The sequence below is a fragment of the Panthera pardus genome, unplaced genomic scaffold (assembly GCF_024362965.1).
Source record: "Panthera pardus isolate Hobbes unplaced genomic scaffold, ASM2436296v1 HiC_scaffold_25, whole genome shotgun sequence".
Lineage (NCBI taxonomy): Eukaryota > Metazoa > Chordata > Mammalia > Carnivora > Felidae > Panthera > Panthera pardus.
Window position 1 is genome coordinate 5,904,213 of NW_026526821.1, and position 17,506 is coordinate 5,921,718.

The 17,506-nt window shown below is 54.1% G+C and overlaps 1 protein-coding gene across 3 annotated transcripts in view; it reads left to right on the top strand.

Annotated features, from left to right (window-relative positions):
- Positions 1-1,610: 1,610 nt before the first annotated feature.
- The window catches only part of BMP7 (bone morphogenetic protein 7), a 163,576-nt gene continuing 147,680 nt past the window's right edge, over positions 1,611-17,506 (top strand). The window contains exon 1 of one of the 3 annotated variants that reach the window (XM_019426469.2): positions 1,611-2,530. In XM_019426469.2, the coding sequence (XP_019282014.1) occupies positions 2,113-2,530 (418 nt within the window). In that variant the 5' untranslated portion in view covers positions 1,611-2,112. The remainder of the gene's footprint in view (positions 2,531-17,506) is intronic. The other 2 variants (XM_053890114.1, XM_019426468.2) reach the window with 2 other exon arrangements.

Below are 17,506 nucleotides of genomic sequence, written 5' to 3' on the forward strand. Positions count from 1 at the left end.
GGCCTCCGGCCTCTCTTCTCTGGCTGCGATCTTGTCGAAAAGCCCCCAAAGGACCGCATGGCAGAACCATCTCTGCTCCGGAAAACTCTAGAAGGCCAGGTTTATCTTGACCGACCCCGGAGCTTTCTCCTGTCCCCAGGCGAGGCTTAGCCAGACTGTCCCCCCCACCCCCCACCAGCCGGGGCTCTTGTCTCCCAAACTCAATACTTTACCTTCCTCCCAAACTCTAACCCACCATCTGGGAACTCCTAGCTTCTGGATTTGCCTCTTTGGGGCAGTCCTAGGAGGGGACGGAGGCAAGGTTGAACTTGTACCCACGGCCTCACTCGCACTCCGGGGGAGTATTTTGCTCCCGTTTTTACGGATGAAGACATCAAGGTTCTGAAGGGCAGTAATTCACCTAAGTTCTCCAAGCATCATCCAAGGCATCCGTGTCCCTGCCCAATAGCGCTGGGCCCCGAGGAGCTCAGGATGTTTGCGGGGTGAGGGAAGGCCAGGAGGGAAGAAAGGAGGTCTCAGGCACAGAGCCACAGAGGGGAACTGGGTGCAAGGTGGATCCTCAGACAATGCCAAGCCAGGGGCTGATGGGGAAGGGCGGACATGGGGTGGGGTAGGGGCCAGGGTATTCAGTCCCAGGCTCTGGAGTGCTAGGAAGTAAACGGGGGGGGGGGGGGGGGGGGGGCGGGGGCCCAGAGGGGAGTAGGCGGGGCGAGTTCTGCAGCTCATAATTTCAATCCTTCAGCAGATAATGATTGTGCGGCCACAGTGGCTACCAGGACCCGGGTCCAAGGCGCAGCGGGTACAGAGGAGGCTCAGAGAAGCCAGGCCTGGGTCTCCGGGGTGGGGGACTCCGTTTCCGGTGTGTGACGCGGGGCGGGGGGGGGGGCACGGGACAATAAAGGCAGCACGAATAACTCAAAACAGGAATCCAGGCGGTGAGGGGGGAGTTCAAGAAAACACAAGAAGTGACCTTACCTCTCCTGGTCCGGGAGGAAGTGGCACCCGAGTGGCACCCGGAGGTGGAGGGTTGGCTATCGGAGCTAGGCACAGAGGGTGGGAAGGGAGAGAATTCCGGGCGGAGGGGGGTGGCAAGAGCGAAGGCTGGCGCTAAGCGCTGGGAGGCGCACAGGGGTCAGCGTGGCTGGAGTAAATGGGGGGAGGGGGGCTGGTGGAGCAGAGGGGAGGGAGGGACTCGGGGTCACCTCCTCCGGGAAGCCTTCTCGGATTGCTGCGCGGCCTCCGCACCCTCCCCCCCGCCCTCCCCCGCTTCTTCCCCCTCAGCCCGAGAAGAATCCCACCGGTCCCGCTCAGGCCTCCTCCCTGGCCGGACTCCGCGTCCCCAGAGGGCAGGGCCGGCTCGGATTCCTCCCTCCGCATCCCCGCGGCGTCCGGCCCGGCGCTGGGCACCCCGTGGGCACTCGGTAAATATTTGTAGAGCGCACTAGAAGGAATGAATGAACCCATTGGGCGCAGCTGGGGGGAGGGCGGGGCCGAGGGCAGGTGGGAGGCCGCGGGCGCGGGAGGGGCCCTTGGAAGCCCGTCCTCCTCCTCCTCCTCCCAGGCCCCAGCGCGTACCAGTCTGGAGCTCCCGAGGCGGCCTCTCGTGCGATCAAGGGCGCGCACCGCTGGGAGAGCGACTCGGGGCCCCCGCTCTCCGCGCCGCAGTTCGGAAGAGAGTGGGTCGCCGCCGCCCGAGGGCGAGAGCGCGAGCGGAGCGGGAGGAAGGAGCGCTCGCTCGCCCGCCGCCTCGCTGCCTCCCCGGCGCTCGCTCTGCCGGCTCCTAGGTTTGCCGGCTGCTCCTCCCACCCGCGCCCGCCTCCTCGCTCGCTCGCTCGCTCGCTCGCTCGCTCCAGCCGGTTTCCGAGCCCCGCGGTGAGCCCGGGCGAGTGCGGGGCGAGGGACCCCGGGGCCGGCGCCGAGCAGGGGGCGGGGGTCCGGGCAGCAGAGCGCAGCCGGCCGGGGAGGGGCCATGTCCGGCGCGGGCGCAGCGGGACCCGTCTGCAGCAAGTGACCGAGCGGCGTGGACGGCCGCCTGCCCCCCTCCGCCACCTGGGGCGGCGCGGGCCCCGGTGCCGGGTGCCCGGAGCCCGGGTCGCGCGTAGAGCCGGCGCGATGCACGTGCGCTCGCTGCGCGCCGCGGCGCCGCACAGCTTCGTGGCGCTCTGGGCGCCCCTGTTCCTGCTGCGCTCCGCCCTGGCCGACTTCAGCCTGGACAACGAGGTGCACTCGAGCTTCATCCACCGGCGCCTCCGCAGCCAGGAGCGGCGGGAGATGCAGCGCGAGATCCTCTCTATCTTGGGCTTGCCCCATCGCCCGCGCCCCCACCTCCAGGGCAAGCACAACTCGGCGCCCATGTTCATGCTGGACCTGTACAACGCCATGGCGGTGGAGGAGGGCGGCGGGCCCGACGGCCAGGGCTTCTCCTACCCCTACAAGGCCGTCTTCAGTACCCAGGGCCCCCCTCTGGCCAGCCTGCAAGATAGCCGCTTCCTCACCGACGCCGACATGGTCATGAGCTTCGTCAACCTCGGTGAGTGCGGGCAGGAGGGAGGGGGTGAGCCTCTAGGTCAGGAGGCACTTTGGGACGGGGAGGGGGGGGGGGTGTCCCTTTTTGCACGCAGCCCGCCCATCTTTACACTCCGGGCGGTTTGCAAAACCGCAGTGCCTGGCGCAGGGTCCGAGCCGCCGTGGACCCCAAGCAGCGCGCGCCCCAGGTAGGGCGAGCCGGGCTCCTTCGGCCCGTGGGAGTTTGGCGGAGGAAGGGGTTGGTTTGAAGCCCCCTCCGGGTGAAGTCGGCCGGCCGCACCTCTGGGGGGCGGGAGGCGCCGGGCCCGCCGCGGCTCAGTTCAAAGCGCGGGGCTGGGTCATGTGAGCCGTGCCGGGCCCGCGCGGCCCCTGCTACCTGGATTTAAAGGGCCCTGTTGGGCGAAGCTGCCTTCCCGCCTTTTCGGGGCCCCTCTCAGCCCTGCCTGGACCTGGCATCGCCGGCGTCGCACCCCCTTCCCCGCCCCGTGAAGCCCTACCTGTCCCCTCGCGGTGCGCCCGCCTTGGCGTGCGGCGCGCCGCCAGTGTCTCCGGGCGCCCTCCTGGCGGCCGGGCGCCCCCTTGCCTCCCAGCTCTCCTGGCGGGAGCCGGGGAAGAAACGGTGCCATCGCGAGCTTTCTATTTTAAATATTTAATGATAGGTCCCGGGCGGGCAGAATCCATTTTCGGCGTTTATCACGTGTGGCGCGCAAACCGCGGGTTTTGGCGATTGAGTGGCGCGGGATCTCCGAGCAGACGCTGCCGGGGGCGGTCCCGGGGGACCTAGCTCTCGCCTGGAGCCGCGATGGCCCGGGGGACGGGCGGCTGGCGCTGCGGCGGGGGCGCGGGGGCTCCTCCATCAGAGCGCGCACGGTCGCCCGACTTGCTCAAACTAACCCCCGGCAGCGCGCTGTAGGACTGATGATCAAATATTTGGCTTCCCGAGATAACACGCCCCGATAGCGCCGTTTCCTGGGCCGATTTCATTCTACGTGTGTAACTTGCTGCGAAAACGCGAACGGAGCCAGGACAACAAACTCACGCCCACGGGCGCCGTGTCAACAGGGAGATGATACCGAAGCCCCCCGCTGGGGGCGCGGGGCAGGGAAGGGGGCGCGGGGGGAGCGGGGATCAACCCTCGTGCTTCCAGCACCGGATAAGGTTCCCTGAGTTCCCGGGTCGCCATTGTCTGTCCTCATAATAGCGAGAAATCAAATAGTGCAGCGACTCTCAAGCTAGAAAAGGGTGGGAGGTTTAGATGCCAAAATAACTTCAAGAAAGTTTAAATTATACTAAGCAGCCTGTTAGAAGGAGGCAGCTCCATATGTCCTGATTTAGAACGATCTCCAAGATGTATGAGGTGGAAAAAAGCAAGGTGCAGATCAGTGAGGTTAGTATGTGCTTGTATATCATCCGTTCCCCCTGGAAGAAGATACCATGAACGTGAAATACATTTTATGGGGGGGGGGGGGTAGCACTGGAGCTGGGGCTTAGGGAGTGGGAGCTGGGGTCTGAGTTTTCATTGTCTGCACTTTTGTCTGTGTGCCTTTTTTTTTTTTTTACAATGTGTATTTATGACCTACACCAGAACCTAAAGAAAAATTCCAAATATATTTATAAAAGCGGGGCTCTGTAACCATCCTGAAGCTGGGGGTTAGCCAAGGCCCTTTCTCTGGTGAGGGATTTATGGTATCTAATGCTCTCTTGGGTCCCCGTGACTCTCAGTGAATGCCGCAGGTCCCAGGGGTGGCCCTCAGAGCTAGGCTGGGGTCACTAGAAAGGGGTATGTAAACCCTGGCTTCTGTGGAAGGCTTTGCAAACCCAGTGCAGAAAAGCACCCCGTTTATATGGATGAGCCTCAGTGGTCAGGGCTCCCCCCACCCCAGAGAAGGACTAGGCTGCTGACTGAGCGCCTCTGGGAACCTTGGGGCAGGGCTGTTTGCTCTCCCCTGGTGGTGGGAGCGAGCTGGGACTTGTTTGGGAAGGCCACAGCTGGGTGGTTCACCTCCTCTGGCTGAACACACACCTTTCAACCCGTTAGCCCCATTTCTTTCATCTTGAAAGGACAAAGACCGGCTTGTCTGAGCCTCTTAATCAGTCGGGCTGGCTTTGGGCTTTGTGGGACAGTCCTGACTTTCTCAGGTCTTGCTTTCTGGAACATCACTCCAAATTAGATGGCAGAGTGCCTTTTAACAGAGTGCGCTGACCTTGTTTTCTTTCTCTCGCCGTCCCTAAAACTCGAGGTAATTAGTTGGGTGAAGACCTGGGCTGCAGTTTGGCAAGACTCCTCCTGTAGATGCTTTAAGGTTGGCCTTTAATTTCTGCTGAGCAACAGCACAGGAGTAAACCGCCGGTCCCTTCCATTCTGTCCAGGCTCCAGAATTTCTCCATGGGAGGGGCTTGGGGGTGGCAGCTGGGGGTGGAGGGGAGTCTGTAGGAGACTAATCTGGAAGCTAAGTTTGCAGAGGGAGCACATGGTTTTTCCCGGGGTTGCAAAGCGTAATTGATCTGTAACATACCAAGTTTTCTAAAGGTGCGTTTAGTCTCACTTTATCCAAGCAGAAGAAAATGTCATTTGTCCCTATCAGACCATCAGTGGGTATCATGCGGGGGACCTGGGGGACGTTGGGGGGCTGTGGGTGGAGAAGCTGGCGATCTCCACCACCCTCTCCTCCCTCCACTCCACACGGCTGCTGCCCTGCATGCCAGGGAGACCTCTGCCTGGATTCTGAAGGCTTTTGCAGACCCAGTGCATTACTCTTGTGTCTGCAGCCAAACCCGGTTTTGTTCGTCTAGGTTGTTCTCCTTGGAATTCTAGCTTTTTGCCAGGCTGAGTGGGGTCTAAACTAGAGAAGGAGCTGGGAGAGAATGTACAACAAAACCAGGTGCTGAGATTGAGGACTTCAGACCCCACCTTATGACAAAGACCAGCCTGTCTGATGACCCCCCCCCCCCCCCCCCCAGTGTAACGCTAGCTGAGCTGCGAGGGAGACTCACATCTCAGCCTGGGCCCCTTTGGTTCAATGGCGAGATTTGTAAACTGGTTTGGATTAACAAGCCCCTGATTCCTCTGTGTAGAACTTAAGTTTTTGAATTCAAAACAGGCTACCTTCTCTGAAGTTGTCCCCAGGCAATGTGAGTTCTGCAGACCGAATCCAGCCAGAGCCCCCTACCATTTTTTTTTTTTTTTTCTTTTTGCCTTTGGGGAAATCCAAGCGGCCCCTTTTGGAACCTTCAAAAGAAGCCGGCTGGCATTAGGGGTGTATGATGGGTGTTCGTCTCCGGCCCAGGTTATGAAGGAAGCAAATTTGTTGAATCTTCGGAGCTGAATTAAAAAAAAGAAAAGGCTGGAAACCGGTCATTATTGGACTCCACGTCTCAAAGTGGCTTTTGTTAACGCAGCCAAAGAGCGGGGAGAAGAAGGCTGTGCAGTTTTTTGCTTTATGCCATCTGGCTGTCCTTTTTGTTGACAAGTGTTTGGCATTACGATCTCTCCTCTTGCCCCTTAAGAACAGGCCCTACCACTGTAGACCATTAGAAAAAGATTCTGTTACAGTTTAAAAATTTCCTTCAGGGAGTGCTTCGAGAAGGGAGCATGGGCTGGAGGCATTTGCAGCTGTAACCTGGCTTGTGTTAAAATTTGGAAGGGGCGGAACCACATTCCAGCACTTGGAGCGCAGGCCCTCACTGGTGAGCAGCTGGAGGTTAATATAGATGTCACACAGGCTTTCCCCCTTCTTTCTAGCTTTCTTTTCTTGTTTGCTGCAGGGTGTCCTCACTCTAGGGCTGCACCAACAGCTGTGTGCTTCGGAACCCTCGCGAAATCGCTCCCCTTAAACCTCCTTTTCCTGCTTCTTAAATCACAGATCTTCTCCCACCCCCGCCCCCCACCCCTTTTCCCAAGGATATACGTGCCCCGGACTTGAACTTTCTTGATCTTCTTTGCATGCCCTTCGGGAATCCAAGCAGGTTGAGGCCGAGCCCTGGGTGCCAGCCTGCTGTGGCTAGTTTGGGGTTTTGATTCCGGGGCTCTGCTTTGGTTGTGGAGTGGGGCGAGGGAGGTGGCCCGGATAGATTGATTTCAGGACTGCAAAGGGACGATTCTGTGAATGCCCAGAGAGAAGAAACCGCTTCTAAAGCACAGCTCTTGGGACGCCTGGGTGGCTCAGTCGATTAAGCGGCAGACTTGGTTTCGGCCCAGGTCGTGATCTCACGGTTCGTGGGTTCAAGCCCCACATGGGGCTGTATGCTGACAGCGTGGAGCCTGCTTGAAATTCCCTCTGCCCCCTCCCGCCCCGACACCCCTCACCTTCTCCCCCCTCCCCGCCATCTCCCCATAAAGAAATGAACTCAAAACACAGCTCTTGTGAGCTGTGCATCAGGGGCCTTTCATCCCGTAGTAGGGCTCTCAAACCCCTGCGAGATAAACCCAGCTGGCGTCCGATCCCCTGACGGCCAGAATGCCTGTGATGTGAGCGAATATCACATGTCCGCTGAACTCCGAGACAAGTGATGACTTCATTCCGGGGAGAGTCCCATCTAAGTTGATTGATCACCCCTATCGCTTTAATATCTTTTTTCCCTATTGGGTAAGGTCATATTTGGCCCCTTGCAAGCATCACAGTGTCCTAACGCTCCCGCAGTCCCCACCCTCCCCAGCCTGCCCATCCGTTTTGCCAAATGGATATTTTGAATGGAGGGCCCGAAGGGCTGGCCGTGTTCGTTTCTTTGCAGTCACTCTTCAGACCTAGCTGGGGGCTGTCGACACACTGTTTCTGGCAGGCTGCTGCATCACTTTGCCTTCATGCCGTCAGGCAGTGTCGCGGGGGTTCGGGCACAGGCAGGGATGCGTGGGACCTGTCATGTTATCGTCAGAAGGAATGCAAAGAAATGCCGTGAAAACGTGGTGGTGAGAGAGCAACGCAGCTGTGTATACTTCTTATAAAAGACTTAAGTCCCACTGGTAAAATCAATATATTGAATTGCATGACCCTCTGCTTTTAATTAGTTTAAATCAAATGTGCCGGTGCCATTTTGCCTCCTCTCGCCTTCATGGGGCGAGGAAATACCAATATTTACATAGAAACTGTTAATTTGTGGTGAAAATGATGGCACATTTAGCTTCACACACCCAAATTGCTCAGACTTGATGGATCCCAGAGCAACGTGGAGTCGCAGGGTGACGTCACCGGGGCGCGGGAGCAGGGCAGAGGCGGCCCCAGGAATGCGGGGTCGCCTGGACCCTGGACGTCGCGCGTGCAGGTGGGAGCTGCCGTGGGTGCGGGTGCCCGGGGAAGCTGGTCTTTGAAGCATTTGGCCGGTTCTTACCCGGTGAGCCAGAACTGGTGAGCTTGACCCGTGCGTCATCTAAAATCTTTCCTCGTGAGCATTCTTACAAAGCTGTTCAGCGGGCACTTGCCTTTCTGGTTGTTTTGCGTCCTTGCTCCCAGCATGCTGGGTCTTTTGTACGGGGCAGCTCAAGGCACAGTACTTTATTTATTCCAGAGCTTCAGATGCTTTTCTTTCCAATTCCTGAAACAGTTTATAGAGGAAGGGGGGGGGGGGTTCTTTCGCTGCAAACGATCCCGTGTATGATCACGGCTATTATGTGAACCATTTGGTATTAGCTGTGTGTTCAGCTGCAGTTGAATTCTGGGTTTTGCAGCAACTGGCATTTGACAAATAATATCTGACAAAAATGTGACTTGGTATTTCTTAATATGGAACAGATATTTTTTCATATATTTCATAGTTGACCTCCCCCCCCCCCCCCCCCGAAAGATTGCTTGAACCCAACGGGGAATGACGCGGTGGGTGAACACCGGGGGCCGGCCGCCGCGTGTTCTTCCCCTCGCCAGAGGGGAGTGTTTATGATCTGGGGGGTGGGGGGGAGGACATCAGGAGCGCAAGAGTTTGACACTTACTTATGTGAAACTCAGAGCAGCATGTGCGATGCGGCCTTTCAACATTTGTAGCAGAAGGCATTGTTGGGAGCCGCGCAAAGCCTTTGCTGATCCGAGTGGAGTGGATTGAATTAATGACAACTCTGAGCACCAGTTTTAGGGTAATTGCTTTATTGTTTTGGAGCCAGGGTGCTTATAATCCGGTTCCTGTACAAACATGTTTAACGTGTGTTAATGCATTTGCAAACCAGAGCCTCTCAGCCCAGCCCTGCTTTCCATTAATTGATGTCGGTAGCATGGTACAGTGTTTCAAAGGGCTGGCCAAGTATAAACTGTGTTTCCAATTTCCTTCCTTTCCTGTGTTTGGAATGCCAATGTTAATTTGTTCCCTTGCGGGAGAGGGGGCTTCCAACTGCAGCTTTCTATAAAGGGCTTCACGGTGAAGGTCTCCAGCCCTTGCTGATGCTTGGGGCTGCCTGGCCAAGTTTCCTGACACTTTGCAGCTAATTCTGGGTGATATATGGAGTGGGGGGTTGGGGGGCTTCACTGCCTTGTAACGGAAGTTCTCGGTGACAGCCGAGGGTGTGACTTGGCAAGGGAGAACGGAAAGGCATCCGCCGCGATTTCTCTTTAGACACAGCTTAAACCCATGTGTCTGTTTCCTCTCTGGTTGCTGTGTGACCTTGAACAAGTTCCTTAACATCTCTGAGTTCGTGTCCTCGTTTTGTAAAGCTGGGTAACGATCCCCTCCTTCACAGATCCTCGCGAAGGCACAACCCTATCACACACGTGTAGAGCCTGGCAGACAGTAGGTGTGCACGAAACGGTGGCTCTCGTTTTTGTGGTGGCCACAGCGCTACTCATTTTGCTATATTGGTCTCGAGGTGAGGTTTTTAAAAAAATTTATTTCTTCACGTTTATTTATTTTTGAGAGAGAGAGAGAGAGAACATCAGTGGGGGAGGCGCGGAGAGAGAGGGAGACACAGAATCCGAAGCAGGCTCCAGGCTCCGAGCCGTCAGCCCAGAGCCCGACGCGGGGCTCGAACTCACAAACCGCGAGATGGTGACCTGAGCCGAAGTCGGACGCTCAACTGACTGAGCCCCCCCAGGCGCCACCCCCCCATATGAGTTTTTTAGTACTTAAAATATTTAGGTTAAGCCACCCATGTTATTTTAAAGATAGCAAGAAAATGGCCCCCCAAATGTGTGTGTGTTCGCACACACACGATTTCCTTCTTTCCGAGATCAATGAAATTTGAATGAGCACACCAAACTTCTTTGAGGATAAACAGAGCATAATGCTGACTATTTCTCTTGCTTTTAGCATCTATGGCTATTTAAACATTTTATTTCCAGGGAAACTAAAACTTGGGTGAAGGTATATGGGAACTCTCTGTACTCTCTGTGCAACTTTTCTCTAAGTCAAAAATTATTCCAAAATAAAAAGTTTTAATTAAAAAAAAAAAAAAAGCCCAGCACTGAACTATTTCTTCCCACCCCTTCTGGAAGATGGTCAAAGTACAAATTGTCTTTTCCTTCAAGGGAGCGACAAGCCCAAAGCATTCATTAACAGAACAGCACAGCCTCCCCACTCTTTATTGGAGCAGGTGCGAGGCTCTCCCCCACTCCCCCGGCTGGGGGTTAGGCTGCAACAAAGCCCTGTGTGGATTCAGTGCGTTTAGAAGCCTCTGGAGACCCTGGGACGAAAGAGAACGTCTCCAGGGCCCGAGACGAGGGGTGGGCTTAATCACTCGAGGCTTCCCGTAAATTCCCTTCAGCTCTTTCTACACTGCTCGAAAAATCTGACTTAGTGAGTATTAGGTTTCCCTGCATCTTTGAGGTCACGTGTTATTCTTTCCCATCTTTATCTCCCCAGAGTGGCTTTCAAGTTCCAATCTTTTGTTGTCTGGCTTAATTAAATTTGGCTGTGAATAAAAACTTGCACTGTTTCCAAAATCGAGGACTCGCATGTTTTTTAAGCACTGGAGTTAGGCCTGTGCTGTCTTGTCATGCCAGCCTCTCTCTTGCTTTTATGTAGTTTGGAAAAAAAAAAAAAATCTAAACACTTAGCGTGACAGTCAGCTTAGACTGGTTCTGTAATGGTCCCGGTGCTCATCTGCCCCGACAATTTAAGGCGGCCAACAGAGGCAAGCAAGTTATTCTGCGGTTTCAATGACTTGTGTTTGGCCTTTGATAAAGGACTCTTTTCTTGACCGTTTTTTCAGACAGTCTTACTATTTTGTTCTTGCACTGTCTTGCCAAATTCTCATGGCACAGGAGGTGATCAGATATTGGCTGCTTGTATGCATGAATGAGTTGAAGATGTTCTAAGGCAGCGGCTTCTGAATTTTTTTTTTTTGCTTCTGCCTCCCCACTTGTAAATTTCTGGGTCGAGGCCCTAATTAGAACTAAGTCCTATTGGGGGCGCCCGGGTGGCGCAGTCGTTTGAGCCTCCGACTTGGGCTCAGGTCGTCATCTCCTGGTTTGTGAGTTAGAACCCCACATCTGGCTAGCTGCTGTCAGCCTGTGTGCACAGCCCACTTTGGATCCCCTGCTCCCCGCCCTCTGCCCCTCCCCAGCTTGCACTCTCCCCCCAAATAAATATTAAAAAAAAAGAAATCCTACTGTTTTAGTTTTTTTTTCTTTTCTTTTTTTTTTTACCTTATAAAACATATCTAAAATATAAATTTAAGGAGGAAGGCACTAAAGGTAAAAACATGGGGCGCCTCGGTGGCTCAGTCGGTTGAGCGTCTGACTTGGGCTCAGGTCATGATCTCGTGGTTCCTGGGTTCAAGCCCCGCGTCGGGCTCTGTGCTGACAGCTCAGAGCCCGGAGCCTGCTTCCGATTCTGTGTCTCCCTCTCTCTCTGCCCCTCCCCTGCTTGCACTCTGTCTCTCTCTGTCTCTCAATAATAAATGTGTTTAAAAAAAAAACAAAAAGAAAGAAGACCCTAAAGGTAAAAACAATGCAAAATTCTGATGTTAATTGATACACATTTTAACTAATTGATCATTATTAATTAATACAAAATTGCACTTTTATTTAACGAGACACCTTCACCTAATTTTGCTCTCACGGGTGAGTTCATGTTGTGCGATAGAACTTGATGGCTTTCAGAATCGTGGCCCAGCAGTTCGGGATCAGCGAGCTAAAGGCCTGGTCCTACATTTTTATTATTTTGGCCCTCCATTTGCCTAATCAGCATAAGTGCAGTTATCACATGATAACAGAGACCGCAGTCTTGGTAGGCTAAACCCACAGAGGTTTGTTGTTCTCTTGTATTAAGTTTGGCTCCATTGTGGCTTGGTAGGGGCTCCGCGCCTTGGCCGGGTTGGCAGGGGGCGCAGGTCCCCTGGCTGATGGGGCTGAACCCTGTCCGGTGTCACCTGTTGCCAAGTCGGAGGGAAAGGCTCTGTGAATCGTGCCTGGGCTTTGACAAGTGAATGCCCCACTTCTCACATCTCATTGGTCAGAGCTGGTCACGTGGCCACAGCTGACCCAAGGTGGGCGGGGAACCTAGAACCCCAGCTTGGAAAGGGGAGCACCAGAAGGAACCTGGGAAGTGCTGTACTATGGTGGGAAGGCTTTCTCCCAGGAAGAATATGGCAGTGGAAGAGAGGAACTGTTGGCTGAAACACGATCCTCACTTTGTATTTAAAAAAAAAAAAGTTTTTTAGGGGCGCCTGGGTGGCTCAGTCGGTGGAGCGTCCGACTTCGGCTCAGGTCACGATCTCACGGTCCGTGAGTTCGAGCCCCACGTCGGGCTCTGTGCTGACAGCTCGGGGCTGGAGCCTGCTTCCGATTCTGTGTCTCCCTCTCTCTCTGCCCCTCTGCCACTCGCTCTCTCTCCTTAAAAGATAAATAAACATTAAAAAAAAATTGAAATGGCTAAAATGGTGAGCTTTAGGGACGCCTGGGTGGCTCAGTCAGTTCAGTGTCTGCCTCTTGGTTTCGGCTCAGGTCATGATCTCATGGTGTGTGAGTTTGAACCCTGTGTTTGGGCATGGAGCCGACAGTGGGGAGACTGCTTGGGATTCTCTCTCTCCCTCTCTCTCTGCCCCTTCTCTGCTCATGCTCTGTCTCTCTCTGTCTCAGAAGAAAATAAACATTAAAAAAAGATTTAAAAAATGTTTTTTAAATGTTTTTATTTATTTTTGAGACAGAGAGAGACAGAGCGTGAACAGCAGAGGGGCAGAGAGAGAGGGAGACACAGAATCTGAAGTGTTTTTATTTATTTTTGAGACAGAGACAGAGTATGAGTGGGGGAAGGGCAGAGAGAGGAGGAGACACAGAATCCAAAGCAGGCTCCAGGCTCCGAGCTGTCCGCACAGAGTCCCATATGGGGCTCAAACCCACGAACCGTGAGATCATGACCTGAGCCTGAGTCAGACGCCTAACCGACTGAGCCCCCCAGGCACCCCAAGATCCTCGCTTTTTATCTCCTCCACCAGTTACGCAGAGATTTTTATCAAAGCTTGGCTAGTAAATTTCCACCTTCCCTGACGTCCATCGGTCCTTAAAATGTACTTAATTATGATTGGAATATTTTCCCCACATCCCGGTGGGTCCCTCCAGCCTCCCCCAAGTGCTTGCACCCCATTGTGGAGACCAGTGTTTCTAGAAGTTTCTGCATCACTGAGGTATTGACATGGTTCAACAAGAAGAACCACTTCTCCTCTCTCTTCCCACTTGTAAAACGACTGACCTCTTTAGGACTTGTCTTTCAGCAAAAGCACGCTCCAGCCTCCGTCTGGTTCCCGACCCAGAGAATCAGGAGCCTGATTCTGGTCCTGGCTGGCGCTTGTCTGGCTTGTGCAGGGTATGACTCTGTCACGAAGTCTTGCCCCGAGTGGGGGTGCTGCCTTTTCTGCCTGGGCCTCAGGGCCACTTCCTGTAGTCTGGGTGGGATCTTGCAGGGCTGAATGTAGGGACTGAATTCAGAGAGTCCTTCGTCAGCTAAATACGCCACTGAAATAAATCCTAGTGATAAAGGACACCATCGTTTTGTAGCAGCCGTGGGGCTCTTACACCCCTCTTTATCGGGCTTCTCATTTAATTCTCTCAACGTTCTGCAAAACGAGTCGTTCCCCTTTTATTAGGGAGCAGGAAGGTAAAGGGGCCCCAACTTGCGTCGCTAGAAAGCTGTGGGGTTGAACGTAAAGCAGTGTACTCTTTTCTCCTCGGCCCATGGAGGTATGTGAACGGGGCTGGGGGACACGCAAGGGGAGTGGTGTTGGGCCACCGAAACACGCTGAGCCCTTGACCTTAACTTTGTGGTTTGGTGCATACCTTTTTCTGTCATCATCTATCCTGCTTATGATAACTCCCACCTCCCTCTCTGGGACCTCAAACAAACTGCCAGGGTGGAGGGTCCCGAGTGCCGTGTACCGGGGCTCCTACATGCACCCCACTCCCCTTGGATGGTGAAATTCCAGAGGCAACTAAAGATGGGTATTTAAAAATTTTTTTGGTGGCGGGGGGTGGGGGGGGGGGCGCCTGGGTGACTCAGTTGGTTAAGTGTCTGATCGGGTCATGATCTTGCGGTCTGTGAGTTCGAGCCCCGTGTCGGGCTCTGTGCTGACAGCTCGGAGCCTGGAGCCTGCTTTCTTTTTTTTTTATTTTTATTTAAAAAAAAAATTTTTTTTTAATGTTTATTTTTTTTTGAGACAGAGAGAGAGCATGAACGGGGGAGGGTCAGAGAGAGAGGGAGACACAGAATCTGAAACAGGCTCCAGGCTCTGAGCCATCAGCACAGAGCCCGACGTGGGGCTCGAACTCACGCACCGCGAGATCATGACCTGAGCCGAAGTCGGACGCTTAACCGACTGAGCCACCCAGGCACCCCTGGAGCCTGCTTTCAATAATTCTGTGTCTCCCTCTGGCTCTATCCCTCCCCCGCTCATGCTCTGTCTCTGTCTCTGTCTCTCTCTCGAAAATAAACATTAAAAAGTTAAAAATAAAAAATTTTTTAAGGTTATTTGTTTGAGAGAGATAGACACAGCATGAGCGGGGGAGGGACAGAGAAAGAGGGAAAGAGAGAATCCGAAGCAGGCTCCACACTGCCAGCACAGAGCCCCACGCAGGGCTTGAACCCACAAACCATGAGACCGTGACCTGAGCCGAAACCAAGAGTCAGATGCCCGACCAGCTGAGCCACCCAAGCGCCCCTAGAGATTGGTATTTTAATAGCAATACCTCAAGACACTCTAGAGAAGACTAGAATCACCAAATGCCTAAATGTCCACGAGCAGGAGATTGGAGAAATAAATCTGCAATCCGTTTATTTATAAATTTGTAATCAACCAGAAGGGAACGGAAGGTCTTCTTTCTTATGTAGCAATACAGATTCAGAATGATGTCAGGAGGGAAAAAAGCAAGTTGCGGGAAGATGTTTAAAGGTATAACCATTGGACACTGTGTCGAACCACACACACTCAGGAGGGGGCACCAGGTCATACTATGTGTCGTCTGTGGGTCCATACGTATGAGGTCACACCAGGGGCACTCCCAGCAGCTGCCTCTCGGGAGGCAGGGAAGGAATGCGATTGGGGAGAAATTTCAAGTAAACTCCAACGGTTCCTGTCAAGTTTTCTTTCTGTTACACTTTGCTCTGCGATCTTTGTTGATTACATTTTTTTTTTCCAGGCCCCAAGGACTCGGGGAAACCCTCCCAGAGAGCCGGTCTTAAGAGAATGTTCGGGGTATCATGCCCCAAGGGCCAATAACTAATCAATCCACAGACCCACTAGCGCGACAGGGACTCAGCTGGCAAATGAAAAGCCTGTGCAGCTGTGCCCTGAGACCTTTAAAACTCTTTCTGCCCCCGTTCATAAGATGCCCAATGTGCAGCAGACATTCGTTTATGAGCGCGAGAGACAGGGTTGGGGGGGGTCATGTTAGGTCTCTCAGCGTTCCTCCTGGTCCTGAACTTTGTAAAACGCACCCCCCGCCCCCACCACCTTCCCCTTTCTCAGGTTCCCTTTTCTGATTGACTTGACCTAACGTTTGTTGAGAGAGAAGCCCTTAAAAATGGCAGTGGGGCCTCAGAACCTTCCAGGGCTAGTAAATGTTTATAGGGTAGAGGCACCGGTTGGTCATTTCCTTTAGGAGGAAACAATAAATGAAGCTACTTGCCTTATACCTACTCGAACCCTGGGCTCCTCATTGTCTTAATATACTTGGGGGAGGGGGGGATGGGAAAGGGGGTCCAGAAACCTCTCGTGGCCCAGACGCCCTGGGAACTGGGCGGTGCCTTCTTTGGGTGGATGTAGGGCAGGGTTTCCCAGTCTTGGCACTCTTCGATTTTTAGCCAGACGGCGCTCTGTGGTGAGAGGTGCCCTGCGTGTTAACAGGGTGTTGGGCAGGCCCTGGCTCCTCCCTGCCAGGTACCCGTGGCACTGCACCCCGAGGCGTTTTGTGTCCAGACGTTGCCATTGTCCCCCGTGTGTGTGTGTGGGGGGGGGGAGTTGCCCCCAGTGGAGAACCACTGGTGTAGGGTACCTTTCCTCAAAGTTAGAAACTGATTTGAGAGCCTTTGCTTCGAACCCGTCGGCCCATGGCGGTGAATGGGCGAAGCGGCCTTTCTAGACCGATGGATCATTTTCCAGTCGAAAGGAACACGGACTGCAACCAAAATGTGAGCCCTCTCATGGGAGCACAGCGCTGCCTGGGTCTGAAACACCCTGGGGACAAAGAGGGAGGTCACATCTCTACAGAGTGGCATCATCTCCCAGGAACCAAAGTAGTTTTGTTTTGTTTTGTTTTGTTTTCATACTTATTTTGGGGAGAGCACAAGTCGGGGAGGGGCAGAGAGAGGGGGACAGAGGATCGGAAGCGGGCCCCGTGCGGACAGGCTGACCTCAGCGAGCCTGATATGGGGCTCGAACTCACAAACTGGGAGATCGTGACCTGAGCCGAAGTCGGACGCTTCACTGACCGAGCCACCAGCTGCCCCACCAGAGCATTCCAGTGACTTGTGCTCCGTGATGCTGAAAGGCTATTAGATGCACACTTAGAAGTGGCCCCTCTCAGAGGCATTGGGGTAAAAACGTCTCTTACCAGGTGACTGTCCTCCTCTCTCGGCAGGTAACTTAGGGGGTGTAGCGGAGAGGTGGTGTTTCTGCATCCACCGTAGCCCAAAAGCTGATTGAAGCAGGGAGACCTGCTGGCTTCCGGCCACGGCCCACGGCCCACATCTGAACCTCTGTCTGTTTTTGCGTAGCCTGTGAGCAAGAGTGGTCGTTACATTTTTTTGAGTTCATTTTTTTAAAGTAATGTTTACACCTGACACGGGGCTCGAACTCACGACCTCAAGATCAAGAGTGGGATGCTTTTCTGGCTGAGCCAGCCAGGTGCCCCGGTTTTTACATTTTATTTTAATGTTTATTTTTGAGAGAGGGAGAGAGAGAGACAGAGCTCGAGCAGGGGAGGGGCAGAGAGGGAGGGAGACACAGAATCCGAAGCGGGCTCCAGGCTCCGAGCTGTCAGCACAGAGCCCGACGCGGGGCTCGAACTCGTGAACCGTGAGATCACGACCTGAGCTGAAGTCGGACGCCCAACTGACGGAGCCCCCCGGGCACCCCGGTTTTTACATTTTTTTAAAAAGCAAGACACATAATCCAAAGAAGAAGAAGACTTCGTGACATCTGGAGATTAGAGGAAATCCAGGTTCCGGTGTCTGTACGGTTTGCTTCGAACATGCTCGTTCGCTTACGTGTTGTCCGCCTCTGCTTTTCCACCGCAGCGGGAGTGGAGTCATTGCAACGGAGCCGATGTTCTCCGAAGCCTTACGGTGCTGACTCTCTGGCCTGCTGGAGAAGGTCGCTGACCCCTGCTTCCGGCTGCCCACACCCTCTACCTGGGAAGGGCGAAAAACAAAGCCTGAGTTTTACGTGTCCCCCTTTGTCCCTCTACAGACGACCAACGACACAACGCACCCCGTCTCCTCCCGGCTGTTCAGAGGGGCCCCTCTGATTTATTTTAAATTTTTTTTTTTTCAACGTTTTTTTATTTATTTTTGGGACAGAGAGAGACAGAGCATGAACGGGGGAGGGGCAGAGAGAGAAGGAGACACAGAATCG